Source organism: Lampetra planeri, chromosome 3 (genome assembly GCF_965212315.1).
Source record: "Lampetra planeri chromosome 3, kcLamPlan1.2.h2, whole genome shotgun sequence".
Lineage (NCBI taxonomy): Eukaryota > Metazoa > Chordata > Hyperoartia > Petromyzontiformes > Petromyzontidae > Lampetra > Lampetra planeri.
In genome coordinates, this window is record NC_136109.1 from 13,494,667 (window position 1) to 13,515,449 (window position 20,783).

Consider the following 20,783-nt stretch of genomic DNA (forward strand, 5'->3'; position numbering starts at 1 on the left):
GCTCCCACTTACTGTATGTTGATTTTATTTGACTGATGAACGTTTTGTATTTAAAGCCCCTGGGGTTTTATTAATTGGTTAGGCTGAGTTAACCATCAACAATTGTTGTACAATGACCTTTTCATCAGTGTGTGAATGCTACGGCTATGATTGTTGTCGGTGTAGGGATTTAGTTTCGCTGGTTTGGTTATGTGAGTCCGGTCCATGCTGCGTGAGTCAGGTCCGTGATGCGTGAGTCCGGTTCGTGCCACGTGAGGCCAGTGCTTCTTGAGGCCAGTGCTGTGTGCGGCCAGTCCGTGCTCGACACCGCCAGGCAACGCTCAGCTCCGTTCACACTGCTCTGCTTTTCAGCTCCGCTTGTGTTGTTCTATATGCTCAGATTTTGTTTGTTACTTACGAGTCAAAAGTGTTGTTTATTTCTTCACCGCCTCTGTGTTGTACGAGCCGATGAAATCACTTACCAGGTTACATTTCATATGCTTAAATGCCCCTTTTCATTAGCTACTTTCATACAAGCCTTTTTTGTCCGATGTCTTTTTTTTCGCCTCTCTCACCAATTTTCCCATGCAGCATGTACAGTATTAGATAACATTATTACATAAAATGGTAAGTTGTAAACCCCCAGTCCTTGAACACAATGCCCTGTTGTTTTTGTGGAGCACAAAATGAAATATTCCTTGAGCCGATGAGTGGGAACACAGAGAGCAGCCACACACGCATCTTACTGTACAAAGAAGGAGATGACAAAAGGTGGTGGTGCGTTCTTTGTGTGTCGGTGGCCATTGAGATCTGAGAGCGAGGCCCCGCAATTATGGGAACAGGACCAGCTGTCCCCAGGCCCAGTGTCTTCTCTCTTGAGAAAGGCGTCAAAAGGAAAAAGGCTCTGTGTTTAAAACATTGATGAGGAATGACGAGCATACATTTGCATAAAAAATACGAATTGTCATGTAGCAAACGTTTCAGGTTATAAATGACGGCGTTGCTTTGTGTGTATCTCAGTGCAAGTTTACAGGGGCTAAGATGTCTCTTGCAATTTCTGAAATTGAGCTTTATGTTTATTTTGCATGTTTCCACTGACGTTGATGTCTTTAATGATAATAAATGTAATTCCACCTATTGATGGAATTTCACTCTTTAATGGGCTGCCAGTTGGCTTTCATTATAATGTTTCAATTCTTAAGTACGTTTTACTTACAGCATCATGGGAAATATTTAGCATGTAACCATGAGTTATTAAAGAACATAATGAAAAGTCTTGTAGAATGCATAGTTTGCTGTACAAGTGCAACAATGCATTGATTCACCGATCTTTCTAAAATGTCTAGGCCTTACGATACAAACCATAGAAATGTAATAATATGCATTGATGTGAGGGACCATATAGCAGATCCTGCTATCCATGGGAGACCGCGAAGGCGAGATAAATTTTTCGCGAAATAAATGCGTGCCGATGCGGTGGGCAGCGAATTATGGGAGGAACTATCCACACGATTTCATTAATCCACGAAAAATACGCAGATTACCTGGGAAGCGCTGCACGTCACAAACATAAATTAATCCACGATAAATTTGCAGATTTATTAGGCTACAGTTTTTTCTAAGACTTGTGCAAATTTGCCATATGAGTGAATGTTAAAGGATTTTTTTTGGCAAGTAAAAAAAATTACTTTATATGAAACATCACCAAACAACTACATTGAAATTGCAAGATAATTTTTTTATTTCCTCCACATTTCTTTGTAGCTCCTCCACTCCTGCAGCTCTGTGTTAGCCCTGCCCACTTTTATGGATCGTGGTTTGCAGTCCACGAAGCATTTTCAAATGGCCGCAGTGTGCTACAGATTATGGGAGCAGTTGCAAACACCAATAATTATACAATCTTCAAATTACAGGGATTCACAGATGATTGGATCGCGGGTGATTGGATTTCTTCTATTAATTGAATAATGTGTTTAGGAATTAGATGTTTGCATTTTTATTTTGTATATAATGGGTTTACATCATGCCTTGAGTAACTTTCTTTCACCACATTGTTAGATAAAGAATCGCTTGAAATTAATCACGACTCTGAATCACGATAAATCAAGTTATTCAATACAAGATAATGATATCCTAGTGACTGCTCATAATTCTGCCGTCCACCAACATGATATATCTATAATTCACATGCTTCCTCCAGTACAGTATATCTGAGAAGAAATGAGAAAAATAGGTGCACACACCAAATGACTGTGGTACATGGGCAATCACACACAGCCCCCATGACACAAGAACCATTCGGAGTTATTTGGTCATTGTTGTTCAGTTGGTGCCACAGTGGAAATATGTTACTGGTAGGAACCCACTGGTTACACCAGCCCACAGGGGATTATTGTGTCCGTCCGTTGTGCTGGGAGGGGCTGGGTGGGGAGGGGTGGGGTGGGGAGGGTGGGGAGGGGCTGGGTTGGGGGGTGGGAGGGGTGGGGCTGGGTGGGGAGGGGCTGGTCACCCCGTGGTGCCCTTATAAAACTCAACGTTTAACCTACTCACGCCGGCTTGTGCCCGCCCTCACAGTCGGCCATATTTGCAGAATACACCACGCCGCGGTTGACCCTGGCCATTGACCGAGCAACCCAACGTGCCTACCAGCTCCCTCCGCAGGAATGTGTTAACTACATCGCCTGGTATACAGGAGGTTGTGGGTTAAATCCTGACCTTGACGCCTGTATATTTGGAGTTTGCATGTTCTCCCCGTGGTCGTGTGGATTTTTCTCCGGGCCCTCTGGTTTTCCCCTCCACATTAAGAAACATGCGTTTAGAGACTTTGGCTGTTATAAATGTACACGTGATAATCCACTTTGTTGAGCTATCATTTGTGGACAGGTCGATTCTGAAAAAGCTATCTAGCTTGGTGTGCCTTTCCTTATAAAATAAAAATAAAATCGTTAATAGTTTAAGTGCGTAACTACGAACCAAACGGTGGCACTGGACATTCCGTGCCCAACATTGTAACGACGCAGCTCATGTTTGAGGATTTTCAGTGCTGTCATTTCTAAAACAGTTCATCTTTACTCTGTAAAAAATGTTAATAATGGGGTGAAAGGCTGTGCTTACAACTTCTACATAGGTGACGTTAATATTTTCTGAGTACATGACTTACAAGTGTTAAATTCACATTTCAAAACTATAAGTAAAAGAGTGGTCAAAATATTTCCAGAACAAAATACACCTCGACTCATATGCAGATTCACAGGTGGGAATTTTTGTTGTGGTCACTTCTTTGGCTTACAATACTGGACTTTCATTGCCTTAATGCGAGAGACCATTGAGATGAATGTCTTAGCAAGGGAGACCTCTAACCATAATAACATAGGAACAATCACTCACTTTAAGCTCTCTCATTGCAGATAATTTTCCAATTCAGCACTTGGGCTATTGCCATCATTCATTGCCATACTCTTGTGAATTATGTCTTTGTTATCCACTTTATTGCTGATGGCACGTTGGCACATTCTTGTCATTTCCCAGAGGTGGCGGGAACCAAAGAATATACATTATTGAAATATGTCCCAGTGACAAGCAGACAGGCCACTATAATATCCTGATGCTCAGTGTAATTAGAAAATTAAGTTGGAGCTTATAAAATAAGCTCAACATTACTGAACTATATTTTGTTTCCACAAAACATTTTGACACGCTGTCGTGTGTGTGTGTTTTCATATACTGTGCTGTATATATATCTACGTGGGTACATGTGGAACATGATTCAGGAGTTGGCGGAGAGCCATGGAGCCTGGCGGAGTAATCGTCTTCGCGGATCTAATAGGAAAATGCGAAGACAGTCATCCACCAGACTTAAATGACCCTCCACCAACATGAGAATTGTACACGTTATCTCTCCCCTTCTTGTACCGTCTGTAGCATTGTACATATGTTGAACTTCTCTTGCACCGTACGTCGCCAACCGTGCCAGGGGGAAGGACAACAGGACAGAATTGTAAAATAACCGGCATCACTTTTCAGAAATTGGTATTATTTTTGTTCATTGCCCTTGCAAGTGATCGGCGGGGGACCCTGTTGCAGTGCGGCCTGCTTGCGTTGTGCTGCTCGTTTCCCTAACCCACGCGCGCGGTCTCGTCACGCAGGCGGTGACGGCTCGGGACTCGATGGCCAAGTCGCTGTACAGTGCGCTTTTTGACTGGATCGTCCTCCGCATTAACCATGCCCTGCTCTACAAAATGGAGCGCAGTGAACACGTCAAGGTATGCAAAGTTCTCCGCGGCGCGGATTGCACAACGAATCCCCATGTCACATAACAGGGAAAGTATTAGAGGTGGGCAATGCATAATTAAGCATTTGAATCACGTGTGCGAGGATCAATGTTTTTAATTTCGGGTGTGTGTGTACTGTGTTTATTTAATGGGTTCACACGACCCCTGTGGCTGTGTTGTGGAGTTTTTTCTGGGTTGGTGACTCCCAGGTATTTAGAGGAGTCTCATGTGGTCAAGTCAGTGGTACTGCCACAATGCTAGAGATGTTTTTTTTCTTTTCACATTGAGGCACTGCTGTTCATCTGAGTGTTAAAACAAGAAGTGATGAAGAAATAATAGAGTCACAGAATTGTGGCAGTTCATAAACGTGCCAGGGCTCATGTACTGTCCTAGCCAAGGACAATTTATGTGTGTTGAAAGGTGTGCAAGCCAGAATGAAATGTATGTCCCTAGGCTAAACTGTTGAACGTTACAGCAGCATCCAACTGTATGTAACAGAGTTGTGTGCTGCCCACAGCGCAACCCTTCTGTAGGGTCTGCCCTGTGGGTAGGGTGCACGCCTCACAATTACAAGGTTGAGTGTTAATTTCCCAGTCAGGGGGTGGCAGTGGTAGTTTTGTGGAGAGATTGACTTTTACCATAGGAATGTGGAATTTTCACTGCTTGCTGAGAGCTACCGATGGGACAATGAGCATCGCTCCATTGTTCAATCGAGAAGGAAATGTGTTGACTTTTGAAATACTGACGAGTAGTATCCTCACTTGTTATTTCATCACGCGTAGCTTATAATAACCACTGTCGTATTTTTTTTACTTGACAGCTCGGTCAGGCATCTCTTTAAATACAGTATGTTCAATATTCAATATGCTGAGACTTGTTGAGCATCATTTTTCCTCCACAATGCCTTGTGACCATCTTTCGCTAAAACACGGAAAACTTGTATCTGTCTGCCCGGGTGCCTGCATCTAGTTATGTAATAATATTTGGCATTTTTTTAACAAACGCCGCTTTATAATGTGCAAACAGCCCATGCAGTCAAAGCAAAAACTTGTGGGGAAAGTCAGCTACATTTGAAATAAATCTAATATGTATTTAACAACGGTGTTAGTTGACTGTTTACAATTTTAAGTGTTGATTCATTGTAAAAAAATTGTATGGTTTATTATTATTATTCCAAGAAAATTATTCCACTTCTCTGAATGACTCTTAGCTTCTGTGGTGATCTCAAAACTTGTTGAGTTGTGGCCAACAAGGGGTGACACGTGTGTTGGGACGCATCACACACATGTAACACGTGGTGCTGTTAACATGAAGGTATCTTTTGCACCTTTTCAGCAGCATCCGCAAACAAATTTTATCTTCAGTTAATAGTTTTAGAGTTCAAACTAGATTAGAAGCTTTCGCGACTGCAAGGAATTACTCTTTGGTTCTTTCGGTAAAGTCACGTAGAAAATCAAATCAAATAATAATAAAATATCATTAGACCTCCTTTGCCAGTACCAAAATATAATAATAGGGGTTTTCCCCTTTTTTCTGGCAACAAAACTGAAACCTTTTTACAAGGATTCATGTCTGCATTAACCACAATACTTGCAGTCAAAATGAAAAAAACACACTGATAATATATGAATTTTTCTTGGTTTTTTCGGTAAAGTCACATAGAAGAAAAATTATAAAAATAAATATTTTTTATTAAACAATAAAAATATTGTTTAATATTTTTATTATTTTATTATTTCCCTTCTACGTGGCTTTACCGAAAGAACCAAGAATATGAATCCCTGCAGTCACGAAAGCTTTAAATCAATATATTATCGGTGTGTTTTTTGTTTTCATTTTGACTGCAAGTATTGTGGTTAATGCAGACATGAATCCTCGTAAAAAGGTTTCAGTTTTGTTGCCAGAAAAAAGGGGAAAACCCTATTATTATAGCAATAGAATACTATGTTACTGTTGCAACACAAGCAGCCATCATTAGGTAAGAATAAATGATAAAACACAGACACGGAAATAACACAGGCTGACACACATGCAGAGACACACCGAGCGAGACGCATGTGTGTCTGCCTTTGTCGTATTCTATTATTATTTGATTTGATTTTCTACGTGACTTTACCGAAAGAACCAAAGAGTTTTAGAGTTGTCTATATTTGTCATAACAAAAATACTGAACTAATTATTAATGTTTATTGTTGAAATTATGCTTAAAATTATTGGTTGATATTGATTCGTAAGCTCACAACACATGCGTACAATCCTTTGAGAGTACGTTTTTTTTTACTTGTGTGGGTTTTATTAATGGGTTCATGTCACCGCTCGAGCCACTGGAGGAGCTAACATTCAACACGATGTTACAATGAGGATTGTTAAGTCCTCATTGTTACACGAATTGTGACAATTCATGGCATTGTAGAGATTGGAGGTATGAATCGTTCCTCCCTAAATGTTTCCAAGTTTTCTTTGTCGATTTTGCTTTAATAGCGCATTTAGTTATCCCTGAGTTTTGATTACAAATAATGTAAACAATTCACGTGCTTCCTAGACAAGCCCATCTTTTGACTTCAAACTTACCTATTGTTCTTGTTGCTCTATGCTGTGCCTCACTGGAATTCCTGGCAGTTGTTCAGTTGTTGAACATTCAGCGCACATTTATTTGCGCTTGTTTTTATTTCGAGACAACATGCAGAATGTTACACATACCACAATAAATGCTGGAATGCAATTGAGTGTGATTTGGCTGCCAAATAAATAGCTAGCCATCCTTAAAAAAAGTCATTGGCACTGGGATATGATTAATGTTTATACATTTTGGGCTTTAACATGTTTTTTTTCATAAAACACACTTTTGAATAAATATAATATCTCAAGTGCATTCCAGTTAAGTAACTCACCGCCACGTTTGTCAGCATTTCAATTTCACGACTTCAGACATTTTTGTCGCCAAGGCACTGCAGCACCGTCAAATACAATTGTACAGGTTGCTCGTGCGGTTTGCAGGAACGTTGTGTGTTTAGTCTTCCTCTAGTCAGTTCGCTTGTTCATGTTGAAATAGGGTAACATTCAAAGCCCCCACAGGTACATATATTTAATAAGAAATAAAAATAACTGCGAATACAGGTTTCCCTCGTTCTGCGTGGGTTTGGTTTGTGCGATGTCGCATATATGCGGCTATCTTTTTTTCTCAAAATTAGTTTGAATTGACTCATGCGGCTATGCGGTCGGACGTGGGACAACATTGTGTGTGCGTGTACTGTCTGCGCTACTCGGCAGACAGCTGTCTTGTGTGGTTTTGCTTTGTGCGCCCTCTTTTTTTCGAACGCAACTACCACATAAAGCAAGGGACACCGGTAGTATTCAGCCGGATATATCGGTGGCAAAGCAAAAGAGGGCACAGTTTTTAGTTGAATTTACAAAAGGTTTGCGAGAGTTAAATTCCACTCTGGGGTCAACTTACTCCTTAATCACTCTGGGGTCAATAATATTGTGGGAAAGTAAACAGTGGTTATCCTATGGAAATACTTTCCCCATCTTAGCAATGTCGAATTTACACCAATGGCTCAGAGCTGTAAATAAAAGATGAGTGGAAAACCAATTGGCTTTGAGAGATGGTCTTCACACCATTGCAAGTGCAGAGCCTCTCACTTTCAGGAGGCTATTAACCACATATTGCACCCTAATCAATTGGGATGGTCGAGGTGGATGTATCCACACTTCTTCTCACCTACCACAAGCAATTTGCTGCTTCTACTCGTTGCTCGGTAGACGGGGGTTGAGGTGGCTAATAAGACTGACCAATGTTCTCTTCAAACATTCATAACCTGAATACATCCGGATGACATTTCCAAGACTGTTAAGCTGTACACCTAAGTGTATACCTAAGTGTATACATACTATCATACATGTATACATACTATCATACATAGATACACATGGATTCGGACTCGGATGTTAATGCAGTTAATTAACATTTTGATCCATAGCTGAGAGCTGATTATACGCCTTGTTAGCCATCCTGGTTAATGAGTAAACAAGCAACCCCATTAAGATAACGGAGGAATGTTATAGTTATTTGGGAGCAGTGGTGAGCAGTGGCGCAGTGATTAGCACATTGCAACAAAACCCGGTGACCCGGCCACAGCAGATATCAGTGGCGATATCTAAATCAGTCCTTGTCCCCCCTTTGCCAACCTGGACTGACCAATGGCATGAAGTATAGCCAAAACAACTCCCATAACTGACATGGCACAGAAAAACCTTTGTGTTGTGAATTGGCAAAGGACTGTAAATTATTAAGTTGATCTCTCACAATACAAAGGCCACTGCCCCAGCCATTGACACGCTAATCTCTCACCATCTCTAGCTCCACCCACCTATCTTGATGCACCCATCTCAGGCCTATATAAGACCTTGTCTCAGCAGCTCTCTCTCTCACCTGAAGACGATTGCTTGTGTCGCGATCGAAACGTCGTGATATATATTTTATTTTTCTATCTACGTGGCTTTACCAAAAGACCTATAGAATATTAAGTTTACATTATCTCAATTCTTTTCTCCTTTTGCTCAAGTGAGTTCTGTTTTCTCTTAACTTAGCATAGACAAACTCATGCGTATGCAAATGAGAAATTATTAATTATATGATAGGTACATTTTAATTGTGACTTTTTTCAACGTCCTAAGAAGAATCAGTTTTTGTTGTACGACAAAATGACCCAACAAACACTGAGAGATGTGTATACTCCTGGGTCTTTCGGTTAAATCACGTAAATAAAAAATGATAGATCACGACATTTCGATCGCAACACAAGCAATCGTCTTCAGGTGAGAGAGAGAGAAAGCTGCTGAGACAAGGTTTTTCTAGGCCTGAGATGGGTGCATCAAGGTAGGTGGGTGGAGCTAGAGGTGGTCCAACCACAAAGGCTGGGGCAGTGGACACCCAGCCTGTCAATACAAAGACATCCAGCCTAGTAATGCAACTCAGAGAGTCGGTTAACATCGGTAGAAAGGATGGAAACTTCATATCAAGTTCAGACTTTACCTGGTTAATCACGTCCTTCCAATGATTGCTCAATTTGTACCCATCTTCTCGGTTGAAGTTGTGTCTATGTTTATATATCTGGATGGCTTCATGAACAAATCTTATATGATAGCCAGTGGGTTTGCAGAGTACCTTCGTCTTGGAAAAAGTCAATATCGTGTGAGCCCACACCGTTAAAACAATGATCAGCCACAGCCGAGGTATTGGTCCTGCCGTGTTTCAGATCCGCCTTGCGTTCACGAACACGGTCCGAGACATGTCGTTTAGTTTCCCCAATATAACTACTGCTGCAGACACAGCTTAGTTTATAGACACCGGGGTATTGCATGTCAGGGATCACATCCTTCACAGATGGGATCAGATCACTAATTTTATGTATTGTGTTGAATCGAACCTGGATCTTGTGTTTGTTAATTATTTTTGAAATATGTTTTGATGACCCCTGCTATGTATGGCAAGGTGATGGTTTTGATTGGGTCCTCAGATGTTTTTTTCCCACGGTTGGGGTGACAGCTTTGCGGATTGTCTGGTCCGAATATCCATTCATCTTGAGGGCTTGGTGTACGTGCCCCAGTTCACTGGCTAGGTGGTGCTGGTCGTAGATGCAACGGGGCCCTATGGTGTAGGGTTTTGATGAGGAATTCTTCTGGGCTGGATGGTGGTGGGAGTCAGGTTTTAGATAGGCATCCGTGTGGGTGGCTTTCCTGCAGACAGTGTCTCAAATGAGCCATCTTTCTTTTCGATTAAAACATCCAAGAATGGTAACTTGCCATCTTTTTCCACTTACATGGTGAATTTGATGGCTGGGTGTATGGAATTTATGTGGTTGAAGAATTGGTTCAGTGCTAGCGGGCCATGTGGCCGGATGACGAACGTGTCATCTACGTATCTCTTCCACAAGGAAGGACGTAGGGTGGATGCCTGGATGGCACCTGTCTCAAATTTTTCCATGAAAACATTGGCTACCACTGCGAAATTCAACCCTTTAGTACCGATTTTAGGCTGTCAGAAATTGGCTGTTACTCTGATTGATAACAATCTTGTTCACGTCTAACTTTTTCATATGTGGATCAGGCTTCTTCTTCGACAGTAGGCTGAATTTGGCAATCAGGTTAATTTTACATTTGGCTGACATGAAGGCGGCTGAAGAAGCTGTCATGTTATCGAACAGGCTCCCAATCAGATGTAGACATTTTTTTCTGTGAATGCTAAATCTCATTGTAAGAGAGTTCAAATCGGAGCAATCTTATTCTCTCTGAGATCAGGGCTAGGCTGGCCCTGAACAAGATCTGCATTAGGAGAAGTGACAGCAGCAGATGTGAGTGTGAAGGCAATCGGTATTACCTTGGTATTACCTTACTGAGAGATGCAGTTATGTTTATTTTTTGACTCGCTCATCGGAACATTACCAGTATGCTTTTTAGAAAATGCATCATTACATTGATATCTAAAAGCTCCTATTTTAATTATTTTATTTTCAGTTTTAATATTTGATGCATAAATGCACCTTTTATTGTGACAATGGTATTGAATGTTTTTCTACAGATCAATTATAAATGACATGCCTGGGGTAACAATACATTTCATGGTCAGTACACTCCATCCACTCAGTGCCTCAATAATCATGTGTCTTATTTCAACTGTTACTTTACAATACTTTGGGTTGGCCATTTGAGATTCGTCTAAGTCTGAAATGAGATACCCTAATGTTAAACACACATCCACTCGACCAATTTCCATGGGTTCAATTGTTCATTTCTTGAAGTGGGGGTTTTGTAAGACAAGGCCTCGTAAAAACATTCTGCACTCTTGCTCGTTGAGAACGTGTGAAATTATTAGCAATGTTTAGCCATTTCGTTCAAGCATTACAGCCAATAATCAAGAGTGCTACATGATCCCTAGCAAATTCAAGGATCGATTGATTACATGTATTGATTTCTTTTATTTATTTACATGGGAAAGAAACATTTAGCCTTAAGCTGATTTACAAGAATGACTCTTGGAGGACCTTTTTGAGAAAAATAACTGCAGCATGAATATCATAGCATTGCAGATAGTGAGTAGCAAACACGTTTGAGGAAAACAGCAATTCAGGTCATGCACCATTCAAGCTACACTGGCAGGTAACATGGAAATACAACGTAAAATATAATGCCAAGTCAGTTTAACACGTAGGCTTTCGTGACCAATATCATCCATAATAGAAGTTTTTTTGGGTTAGATAGCGTAAATATATAAATGTGTCGTTAAACCCGCCACCACCCGACACGGCCAACTAGTAAGGGTTGTCACGTAAACAGAACGTGGCCAATTTGTCACGAGTACAGCACGCCGGTGTGTTGGAGAGCCAAGCCACAACATTTACAATCTGAGTACGACGTTTCACCAGTAATTACAACTAGCTTCATCAGGCAACAGCCAGATTTGTGGAGAAGTCCACCTGTTTTGTTCCTTATATAGAGGCGTAGATGTGGTGACCACGCTTCTGCGCTCTTGCGCAAAGTGGGGGGGGGGGTTAATGAGTCAACATACATTATGCATGTGCATTATGTACCGTGCCAAATCTGACTCGGATGTTTTGTTTTTCTAAACATCTGGCTAGTATATCAGTTACTCCCACAATCTACGGTATTTTGATCTTTTAATTACTTGGGCAGTTTCAATGCTTGTGTTATTTTATTTGGTTTTGGCATTCAATGCCCTGTTCATTGTAAGCGTTCATTTGCAGCACTTCTTTAACATGTTTAATTTCACTTGTCAGACTGTCACCATCTGACACTTTCTTAGCACGATGAATGAGCGTCTTGATAAGAGCAGATTTCTGTGCGGGGTGAGGGTGTGACTCTGCATTCAGATAGGCGTCGGTATGCGTTTTCTTTCCGTAAACGCTGTGTTCTTTTACCATTTCGACCCTGTCCGATCAAAATACCATACATTGCGGGAGTAATTAATAAACTAGCCAGATGTTTGGAAAAACAAAACATCTGAGTCAGATTTGGCACGGTACATAAAATTCAGAAATTAATATCTGGTACAAAAGATGTATTACCGAAGCTATCAACAGAAGGTGTGTACAGGATTAACTGTACTTGTGGCAAATGTTATGTTGGGCAAACAGGAAGAATGATCAGCATGTGACTAAAAGAAAATCAGAGAAATATTAAATACTCCCAAATACAACTGTCAGCAGTAGCAGAACACGCGTGCCAACAATGACACTCAATTGATTTTAATAATGTTGAAGTTCTGTGCAAAACTATCTATCGAAATTGAAAGAAATAAAAATGATTTAACCGTTCGGATAGCTACCGACTTAGTGCTGCGTGGAAGCGAATCATCAAAAAATACATTGTTTAAATACATACCTATACAGGCCACCATACTTCATCAATAGGGATTACGTTGGTACGGCTATTTTAATACACACAATGGGCAGGAAGGACAAGATCAAAGGGTTCGCATAATGTGTATGCATAATGTACGTTGACTCGGTAACCCCCTCCCCCCACACTTTGCACAAGAGCGCAGAAGCGTGGTCACCATGTCTACGCCTCTAGTTAAGGAACGAAACAGGTGGACTTCACAAATCTGGCTGTCGCCTGATGAAGCTAGTTGTAATTACTGGCGAAACGTTGTACTCAGATTGTAAATGTTGTGGCTTGGCTCTCCAACACACCGGTGTGCTGTACTAGTGACGAATCGGCATGTTCTGTTTACGTGACAACCCTTACTAGTTGGCTGTGTCGGGTGGTGGCGGGTTTAACTACACATTCATATATTTATGCGATCTAATGCAAAAAATCCTCCATTATGGATAATGGCAAGTATAATCATGAAATATAACACCAAATATAACAGCAAATAAAACAACATCGCGTGGGGAAATCAAATGTGACCAATCGCCCCTTGTGACAGGAGGATGAACGCTCTGAGCTCTTGAGCTGTTTAAAAGACAAGAAACATATTTGTGTGTATATGTGTGTTCGGCACTCATTGTGTATTTGTGTAACCCCGAGGCTTCATTGTAGCGTTTTGACTTTTGCCCCCCCCCCCCCCCAGGGTCTTTCCATCGGGGTGCTGGACATTTTCGGGTTTGAAGACTTTGAAAACAACAGCTTTGAGCAGTTCTGCATCAATTATGCCAATGAATGTCTTCAGTATTACTTCAATCAACATGTATTCAAGATTGAGCAGGTGAGCACAATCTGTTCATTCTTTGCATTCCTTCAGCAATACTCTCTTCCTGCACCCTCTTGCATATCTTGAGCACCAGCAATGCAGGGATTTGTAAGATATCTTGCCACTACACTAAAGTGTTGATACGCATAAGGTTTTGTGGCAGTCGGTTACTCATTAGAGGCGAGAACATGTGTTTGATCATGCAAAAGCCTGCTGAAGTTACCTTTCTGTTTCTAAACTCATGTTGCTCACTGTATTCCAGTTACATGGGAAACTTTGTATTTAGCCGAAAAGGTTGTTCATTTGTGATGGCGCTGAATTTGATTATATTTCAATGTATACATTCAACTGTTTCTGTGTTGAAAAGCAGCTTTGGCTTTTCGCTCATTTTCTGAACATGCTTACGTGAGAATAAACATGGATGGATATGTTATACAGACACACGCATTCTAGTTGGGTTATCATTAATTTTAATCTGAATTAAACCATTGCTGAGTTTATTGTTCAGTTACAGCACTGAGACGTTTAAAATGACTTTTTACCATCAATAACTCGTTAAATGTGTTGTAATCTTTCTAAATAAACAACAGTCCATTCATAATGCACGTAATTGAATGAATAACAATATGTACAGTAATGCTATTGTAAAGCATAGATTAAATATATATTTTTTCAATAAATGTTAACTGTTAAATAGGTCAACAGCATTCTGATAAATTCCACAAGTCGTATGAAGCAGCTAGTTTCTTCCATTACAACAAATTTCCTTTGGATTAAAGTACTTCCATTGTTTTTGGAATGCTTAACACTTGTGCATCACAGCATGTTTTAGGGTATTCCTCGTTTACGATTGGTAATGTCTCTTGAATCATTTTTGGGATTACAAAACAGTTTACAGTTTGTTTGAAAGTACAATGACTCGTTGGCAGAATTTAAAAATGCTTCTCTCACTTCTCTGTAATATTCATTCTGTGCATTTGGTGAGCTTCCATTAACAGCGACTAAGCCACTTAGTCCTAGCGAGGCAGCCCATGCATCATTGTTAAATATGAAAAATGGCAGAGTAATGTGTTCAAACTTATCCGTTTTGGGTACTGAAAATGCCCTCTCCACGGGCAAGCCGATGTGGACGTTAAGTAACTCGGCCTCCTCCATCAGTTAAACTATAAACTTTGCAGCCTAACTCGTTCGGCAGGGTTGATGGTGCCACGGTGCCGGGTGTGTTTATTACGGGAAGAATCTGCGCTTCAGTGGCCACGATGTGTGTGGGAGCTCCGTGGAAACCATTACACCTGAAGGCTCGTCAATGTCGAAACGCGGTCCCATACTCTCTCACCATTTATGGGCTCGGGAAGCTGGCAATGCTCTTCCCCTCATGGGATCTTTCTGCCTTTATTGCCATTGCAGTGCATGGTTAGCTCCCTTATATTCACATTGGATGCATTCTTGAAGCTGTTTTGCCAAATTAATAGGTGACCTGCAGGTTAACGTTTAACTTTTGAGCACTTTTCTGGAAGAAAAAATGGATAACCCAATCGTCTCAAAACATGCGTGAACTTTCAGTAGAACTCACCTTGATTCTAGATGTCAATTGTTTTGTAAACGAAATTCCAGGCTTCTTGGTTTGAACTTTGCTCTGGCTATCATGCTTAAAAGACAATGGGCCCAAGATCATTTAAATAGATTCGGATATAGTTGAGTTTTTTTGAACACCGAAAATTTTCAATAAAAACTGTAAAAGTTGAGTCAATTATGTTTTGATGTGTAAAAACGTGGAACTAAACTGTTTATATCTGTCTATAGTGCTTGAATTTAGAGGGACCATCTAAGTGTATATCAGGCAAAGCGATTGAAGTGTACACACCCTGATTTGGTTCTTTATTCCATGGATGGTTGACTTTGGGGCATTGACAAGCCTCCTGGCGAAATCCCAATTCAACCTTTGGTCTCTGGGAGATTGCTTATCTCCTGTGCTGTCTCAGTCGTCTTGGACCCCCACCCACTGGCCCTGTTCCTGTCCACTCTCAATGCCTTCCTCTTCTGCTCTCTGCCAATCAATGTCTAAACATTTTTTTAAGCGTACACACACCGCCTATCCCCATGATGCACATGCCATTGTTTTTGTACAGCATCTTGAGATGCGGTTACACCAAGCTGCTCTTTCAATCTCAAATGGGCATTTCGTGTCGACGAACGTACAGCATTTGCATGCTTACGGAACGTCGCAGCTTAGGGCTTAGATGATGGCATCGGCAAAGGTCAGTTAGTGCTTCCTGAAGCATGTGGTATGAAATGGCTGAGGATGAAAACAAAACTGCCTCGACTTCACCAATGAATTTGCGACGATGGCTAAGAGTGGAATACTTTAAAAATTAACTTTTAATAATGGATGTCCTTTTGGCAACATTACATTTTCATCTCATCGCGACCGATTACCAAGCGCTGCGTACGCGACTCTAAAAATGCACATTGTTACTGTCGAAATGCAAATTTCCGTTCAGTGTCGTCCTTGGAAAGCAATGTCATTATGAACAGCTTTCAAGTGAACCATCACGTGAAAGGCTTCCTCTAAAAGCGTCCTTTATAGTTGGGTTCCTCCGAGGCTCTTCGCCACCAACGTGGCGCTCTCGTGCCTATAGATCGTACACAATTAGAAACACACTCGGCATGTTAATAGTGCTGCCTTAAAGGGGAACGTTTAATGTAGGCAGCGTTTTGTTGATAAACTGTGAATAACGCAACGAATAATATATAAATTTTGATTTAAAGCTTTCGTGACTGCAGGTGTTCATCTTATTGGTTCTTTCGGTAATGTCACGTAGAAGGGAAATAATAAAATAATAAAACATAATAAAATAAAATTCTCACGACGTTTCGGCCACAACGCAAGCAGCCGTTGAGGACGGCCGTTGAGGACGGCTGCTTGCGTTGTGGCCGAAACGTCGTGAGAATTTTATTTTATTATGTTTTATTATTTCCCTTCTACGTGACTTTACCGAAAGAACCAAGAAGATGAATAATATTTATCCATTGTAATTTATATGACGACATCAACCCCTCCCCCTCTGGTCTTTGCACCTGATTGGCTCACAGAGACGACATCACATTTACCTCTAAGACCGAAACAGGAGGATTTCTCCACTATTCTCGCTGTCGCCTGATGATGCTGGTTGTAATTACTGGGTGGAAACATTGTACTTGAATTGTAAATGTTGTGGGTTTACTCTCCAACATACCGGTGTACTAAACTGGTAACTAATTGGCATGTTTTGTTTGTGACAAACCTTGATAATTGGCTATTTAGATATGATTAGATCTGCCAATCCTGTGCATTTGGTCTTGTTGGCTTTTCAAACCTAAATGTGATTAATTTCAGAAGAACTGAGAGCATGTGCTGTTATATTGTAAATTTGCTTGTTCATGTCCAAAACCCCAGCACATCACAAGTGAAGGTGCACTTGGTACATTCCATTATTCTTAACTTTTGAAAACAACGTGGTGTCATTAATCCTCAGTGTTACAGATTTGACTTCTTAAATGTGACATCGAGTTTTCCCTTGTGCAGAATTCATATTTGTTACCAAGTCTCTCGGCGATAAAGCTCCTCTTGTACGTGAAATACTTTGCGATGCAGGGAATCTTAGGAACGCACGCGGAATGACACAAGCTGAATGTCAATATTTCACAGGAGGAATACCAGAAGGAGGGCATTCTCTGGAACACCATTGATTACACCGACAACCTCGGCTGCATCAACCTCATCAGCAAGAAACCCACAGGACTGCTCCACCTGCTGGACGAGGAATGCAAGTAAGAGCAATTCCATGGATTCAACTTCAGTTACCGTGATTCGATTACTCACTCGGCTGCTGTATTCGGATTGATTTGTTACTTTGCAGTCCAGCTAAAGTTTTGTTTCTCAGGTACATTTCTGCTCACGTTAGAGGTGGTTAAAAATTCGTGTGACTGGTAATGAAAACGTCTTGCCAATTAAATTCTTCACTTATTTTGGTACCGATTAATAATTCCCAAAACATAAACATGCCTCTAATGTACAGTATATATGTGTTTCTCCACAATGTGTTGTATTAAAAAAAAACAAGCAAAATGTGGTTCAGTCGCGGGAAGGAGTGAGAAAACTTTGGATATTTGCAGATGTTGAAAGGTGGAGCTCAACAAATGCTAGAATAACTGCATTTGGTAAAGCTGCATGGGGTGAGAAAGTGGTTACCACGGTGCTGGAAAAAGCGATATATCATTAAAGAGGTTTGGTAACTCTAGAGGGATTTGTTTTATTTGCATTGAAGGTATTATGTTTACCAGAGTTTTGCTGCATACTAAAGCCTGCAGGTAGAAGTACAGTATTTTCATGGTTTAACTGTTGTTGACTGAACAGGAAAAGGTTTTTGTAAAAAAAAATACATCCGCCAGTTGAGCAACTACTAGAAAAGAGCTAGGAATATGAAGGAGCGTTTGGGATTTGTCATTTAGACTTTACACACCCGTTAATTTGTGTTTTCAGAAGGGGTTTTGAAAACGTTTAGTTGCCGTGGTATTCCAGTTAAGGTATTCCAGTTGCTTAAACACTTTGCATGATGGGTCTCGGGCTTCTGTGCCTTTGAGGAGAGACTGCACACAAAACCACCACAGCAATGTTGGTTTTTTATTGTGTTTGGCTAAATTCCAGCGCTGAGAATGAAATGTATTTCTCTGTAGCAGGGCATATGGGAAAGTGGGCTCCCTATAGTGTTGATACAATGTTCACTTGAATGGATGTCAGAAGTAGTTCTGTGATCTTACCATCCGTGGGGCAGTCTCAGACAAACAGCAGTGCTTCACTGTTCTGTGCATGGTCGAAATGGATATTCTGCTTCATAACGCCGATGGCACAGTTGGAATTAAACTGGAAAAAAGACTGAAGAAATCAAGTCGTGAATCATCCGTAATTGTTGGATAGGTGCTCTGTACAGCTGCATTTGGTCACCCAATTTTTTCAAAGTTTTGCTCAAGTATACATTCATTAAAAGCATGGATGTGTTGCGGAAATAAAGAAAACTAGGAATTACAATAGATAGTTTACACTTGAGAGAATTGGAGAATGTAGCTTTTGGCAGTTGTAGGTACAGAACATGAACTCTGAGCCCTCAATGTGAGTTTTCCTCGAGTTACATTTATGGCAATGGTTAGGAAAGGGACCTCTGCATCTTCACCACAGGTGTCAGTTGCAAATTAACAATGTGACACGGTCGGGGGAGTTGAGGCGTTAATGTGCATGACACAGTGAATTGTAAGATTGAAATCAAAGGATAGATTGCTTTTGCAGGAGATTAAACACTGTCTTTAAACTTTATTATAGAGGGTCAGTTGTTTGAGGTAGGCGCCATGGCTGTTAATGTCGAGCCAAAGAGCTCGACTCGCGATCTGAAGGTAGAACTCGGATTGACGACACCGTTGCTTGGACAGTGCGCAGCATGCGACGACTCGCAAGAACTGCCGAAGACAGGGCCCTGTGGTGTAGGATAGTCCATCTCCACAATAAAGGTTTTTGGGTTAGATCGCGGAAATATAAATGTGCCGTTACACCCGCCCACAGCCAATTAGTAAGGTTTGTCATGTAAACACACTGTGCCGTTTAGTTACTACTTTAGCACACCGGTGTGTTGGAGAGTAAACCCACAACATTTACAATTCGAGTACGATGTTTCCCTGGTAATTTCAACCAGCTTCATCAGGCAATAGCCAGAATTGTGAAGAAGTCCTCTTTCGGTCTTAAATGGAGGGAGTGAAGGTGATGTCATCACTGTGGGCCTATCAGGTGCAGTCGTAAATTACCTCGGATCATGTTAATCTGAGAATATGCTGTACCTATTGTTGGTTGGGTTATTCACAGTTAATCAACATACATTATGTTAATCTAAGTGTATGTGGAGAATATTATTGGCTGCTCACAGTTAATCACCATAAAATGGAAGGATTATTTTTTAAGTTTAATTTGCATAGAAACATACGAAGGTAGAGTTAGAGTACACGTGCAAGCAGAGGCTGTTAGGAATTTAATTGTAAGATCGTGACGTTTTGAAATGGAACATTTAGGAAAGTAGAGGAGGAGGTTGTGATGGATGGGGGGGGGACACATGCAGGATGGAGGAATGCTGGTTACGGAGATTGGCATGATAGTGAGTGTCCAGAGGTTGGCAACCAAGGCGAGACCCGAAGCCAGACGATGCCATACAAAATCTGAATCTTTATTTATACTGGAGGAATCCGATGAGCTATAAAGCTATTTTTCACACACGTTCAATACAAAAACACGATAGCAGCACAAAGTATAGGGAAGGTAAGAAAAGCCCACTGAGATATTAGATTATTTTTCAGAAGCAACCTGGCCACAAATAGAAGCTCAACAAAGTAGCTTGTCGCGTGGGAATTTATAGCAGCCAAACACTGGCAGAGCAGACTTTGGAGGGTCGAGTGTCAACTGTGCAAAACTTTTGTGGCATCTTGCAGAAGGAAGTGATGGTGGCACCATGACTGGCATTGGGCACCATGACCTTTTGATCTTGATGTGCATACAAATGCAAAGATCCCTCTCTTAGCATACACATGCAGTCACCAAAAGCTGCACGGCATTTATCAATCGGAAATGGAATCCTTTAAAAGCAACCTTTTATAACATTGAATCAGGCCAAAGAGAATATGACCTCTCGAACCTTCAAGCTGAAGTCTTGTATCGCAGCATTGCCTTGGGTACATTGTACTGTTGCTGCCGTTATTTTACACCTGAAATAAGATAGTGATTGAATTAAGCCGTACACTTTTTTTGGTGACGTCTCTAAAGGTTAAACTCATGATGTATGCCAACCTGGCCGTGTAATTGTGTAAATAAAACTATACAACGCAAATAGCGAAAACACTTTTCAGGGCATTTTATGCACACACTTTGTGCCCTGTCACTCGAAACACCTCGCTCATTGTGGATACAACCCACATTTGCTGCAGAACAAGTGGGTCCTTCTAGCAGAAGGAGTAGAGAAGCCTTTGATGCCAAATGCAGAATGCACGACAGTGACCTGCAAACAGCACGGAGCAAACCCAGTCACCCGCAGATCATTCTGATCCACAATCGTTTTAGATCAACAACAAAATGTATTATTTTTAAACGGTTGCGTTTTACAATGTAATACGATGTAATATTAGATGTAATATTAGTCGTGCAACACCACCACCAGCTAAACATGAGCCCCGCCCTGCCGCAAATATATTTGCAAATTCAACCACTGAAACCTTAAGAATGACAGAATTTTTATTTTGTTTTATTT

At 41.0% G+C, this 20,783-nt stretch overlaps 1 protein-coding gene across 11 annotated transcripts in view; it reads left to right on the forward strand.

The window, feature by feature from the left end:
• Nucleotides 1-20,783, forward strand: part of MYO9A (myosin IXA) — a 178,996-nt gene that overhangs the window by 91,944 nt on the left and 66,269 nt on the right. For all 11 annotated transcript variants that reach the window (XM_078621208.1, XM_078621230.1, XM_078621243.1 and 8 more), the window contains 3 exons: nucleotides 4,125-4,241; nucleotides 13,345-13,479; nucleotides 17,153-17,274. In XM_078621208.1, the coding sequence (XP_078477334.1) occupies nucleotides 4,125-4,241; nucleotides 13,345-13,479; nucleotides 17,153-17,274 (374 nt within the window). The remainder of the gene's footprint in view (nucleotides 1-4,124; nucleotides 4,242-13,344; nucleotides 13,480-17,152; nucleotides 17,275-20,783) is intronic.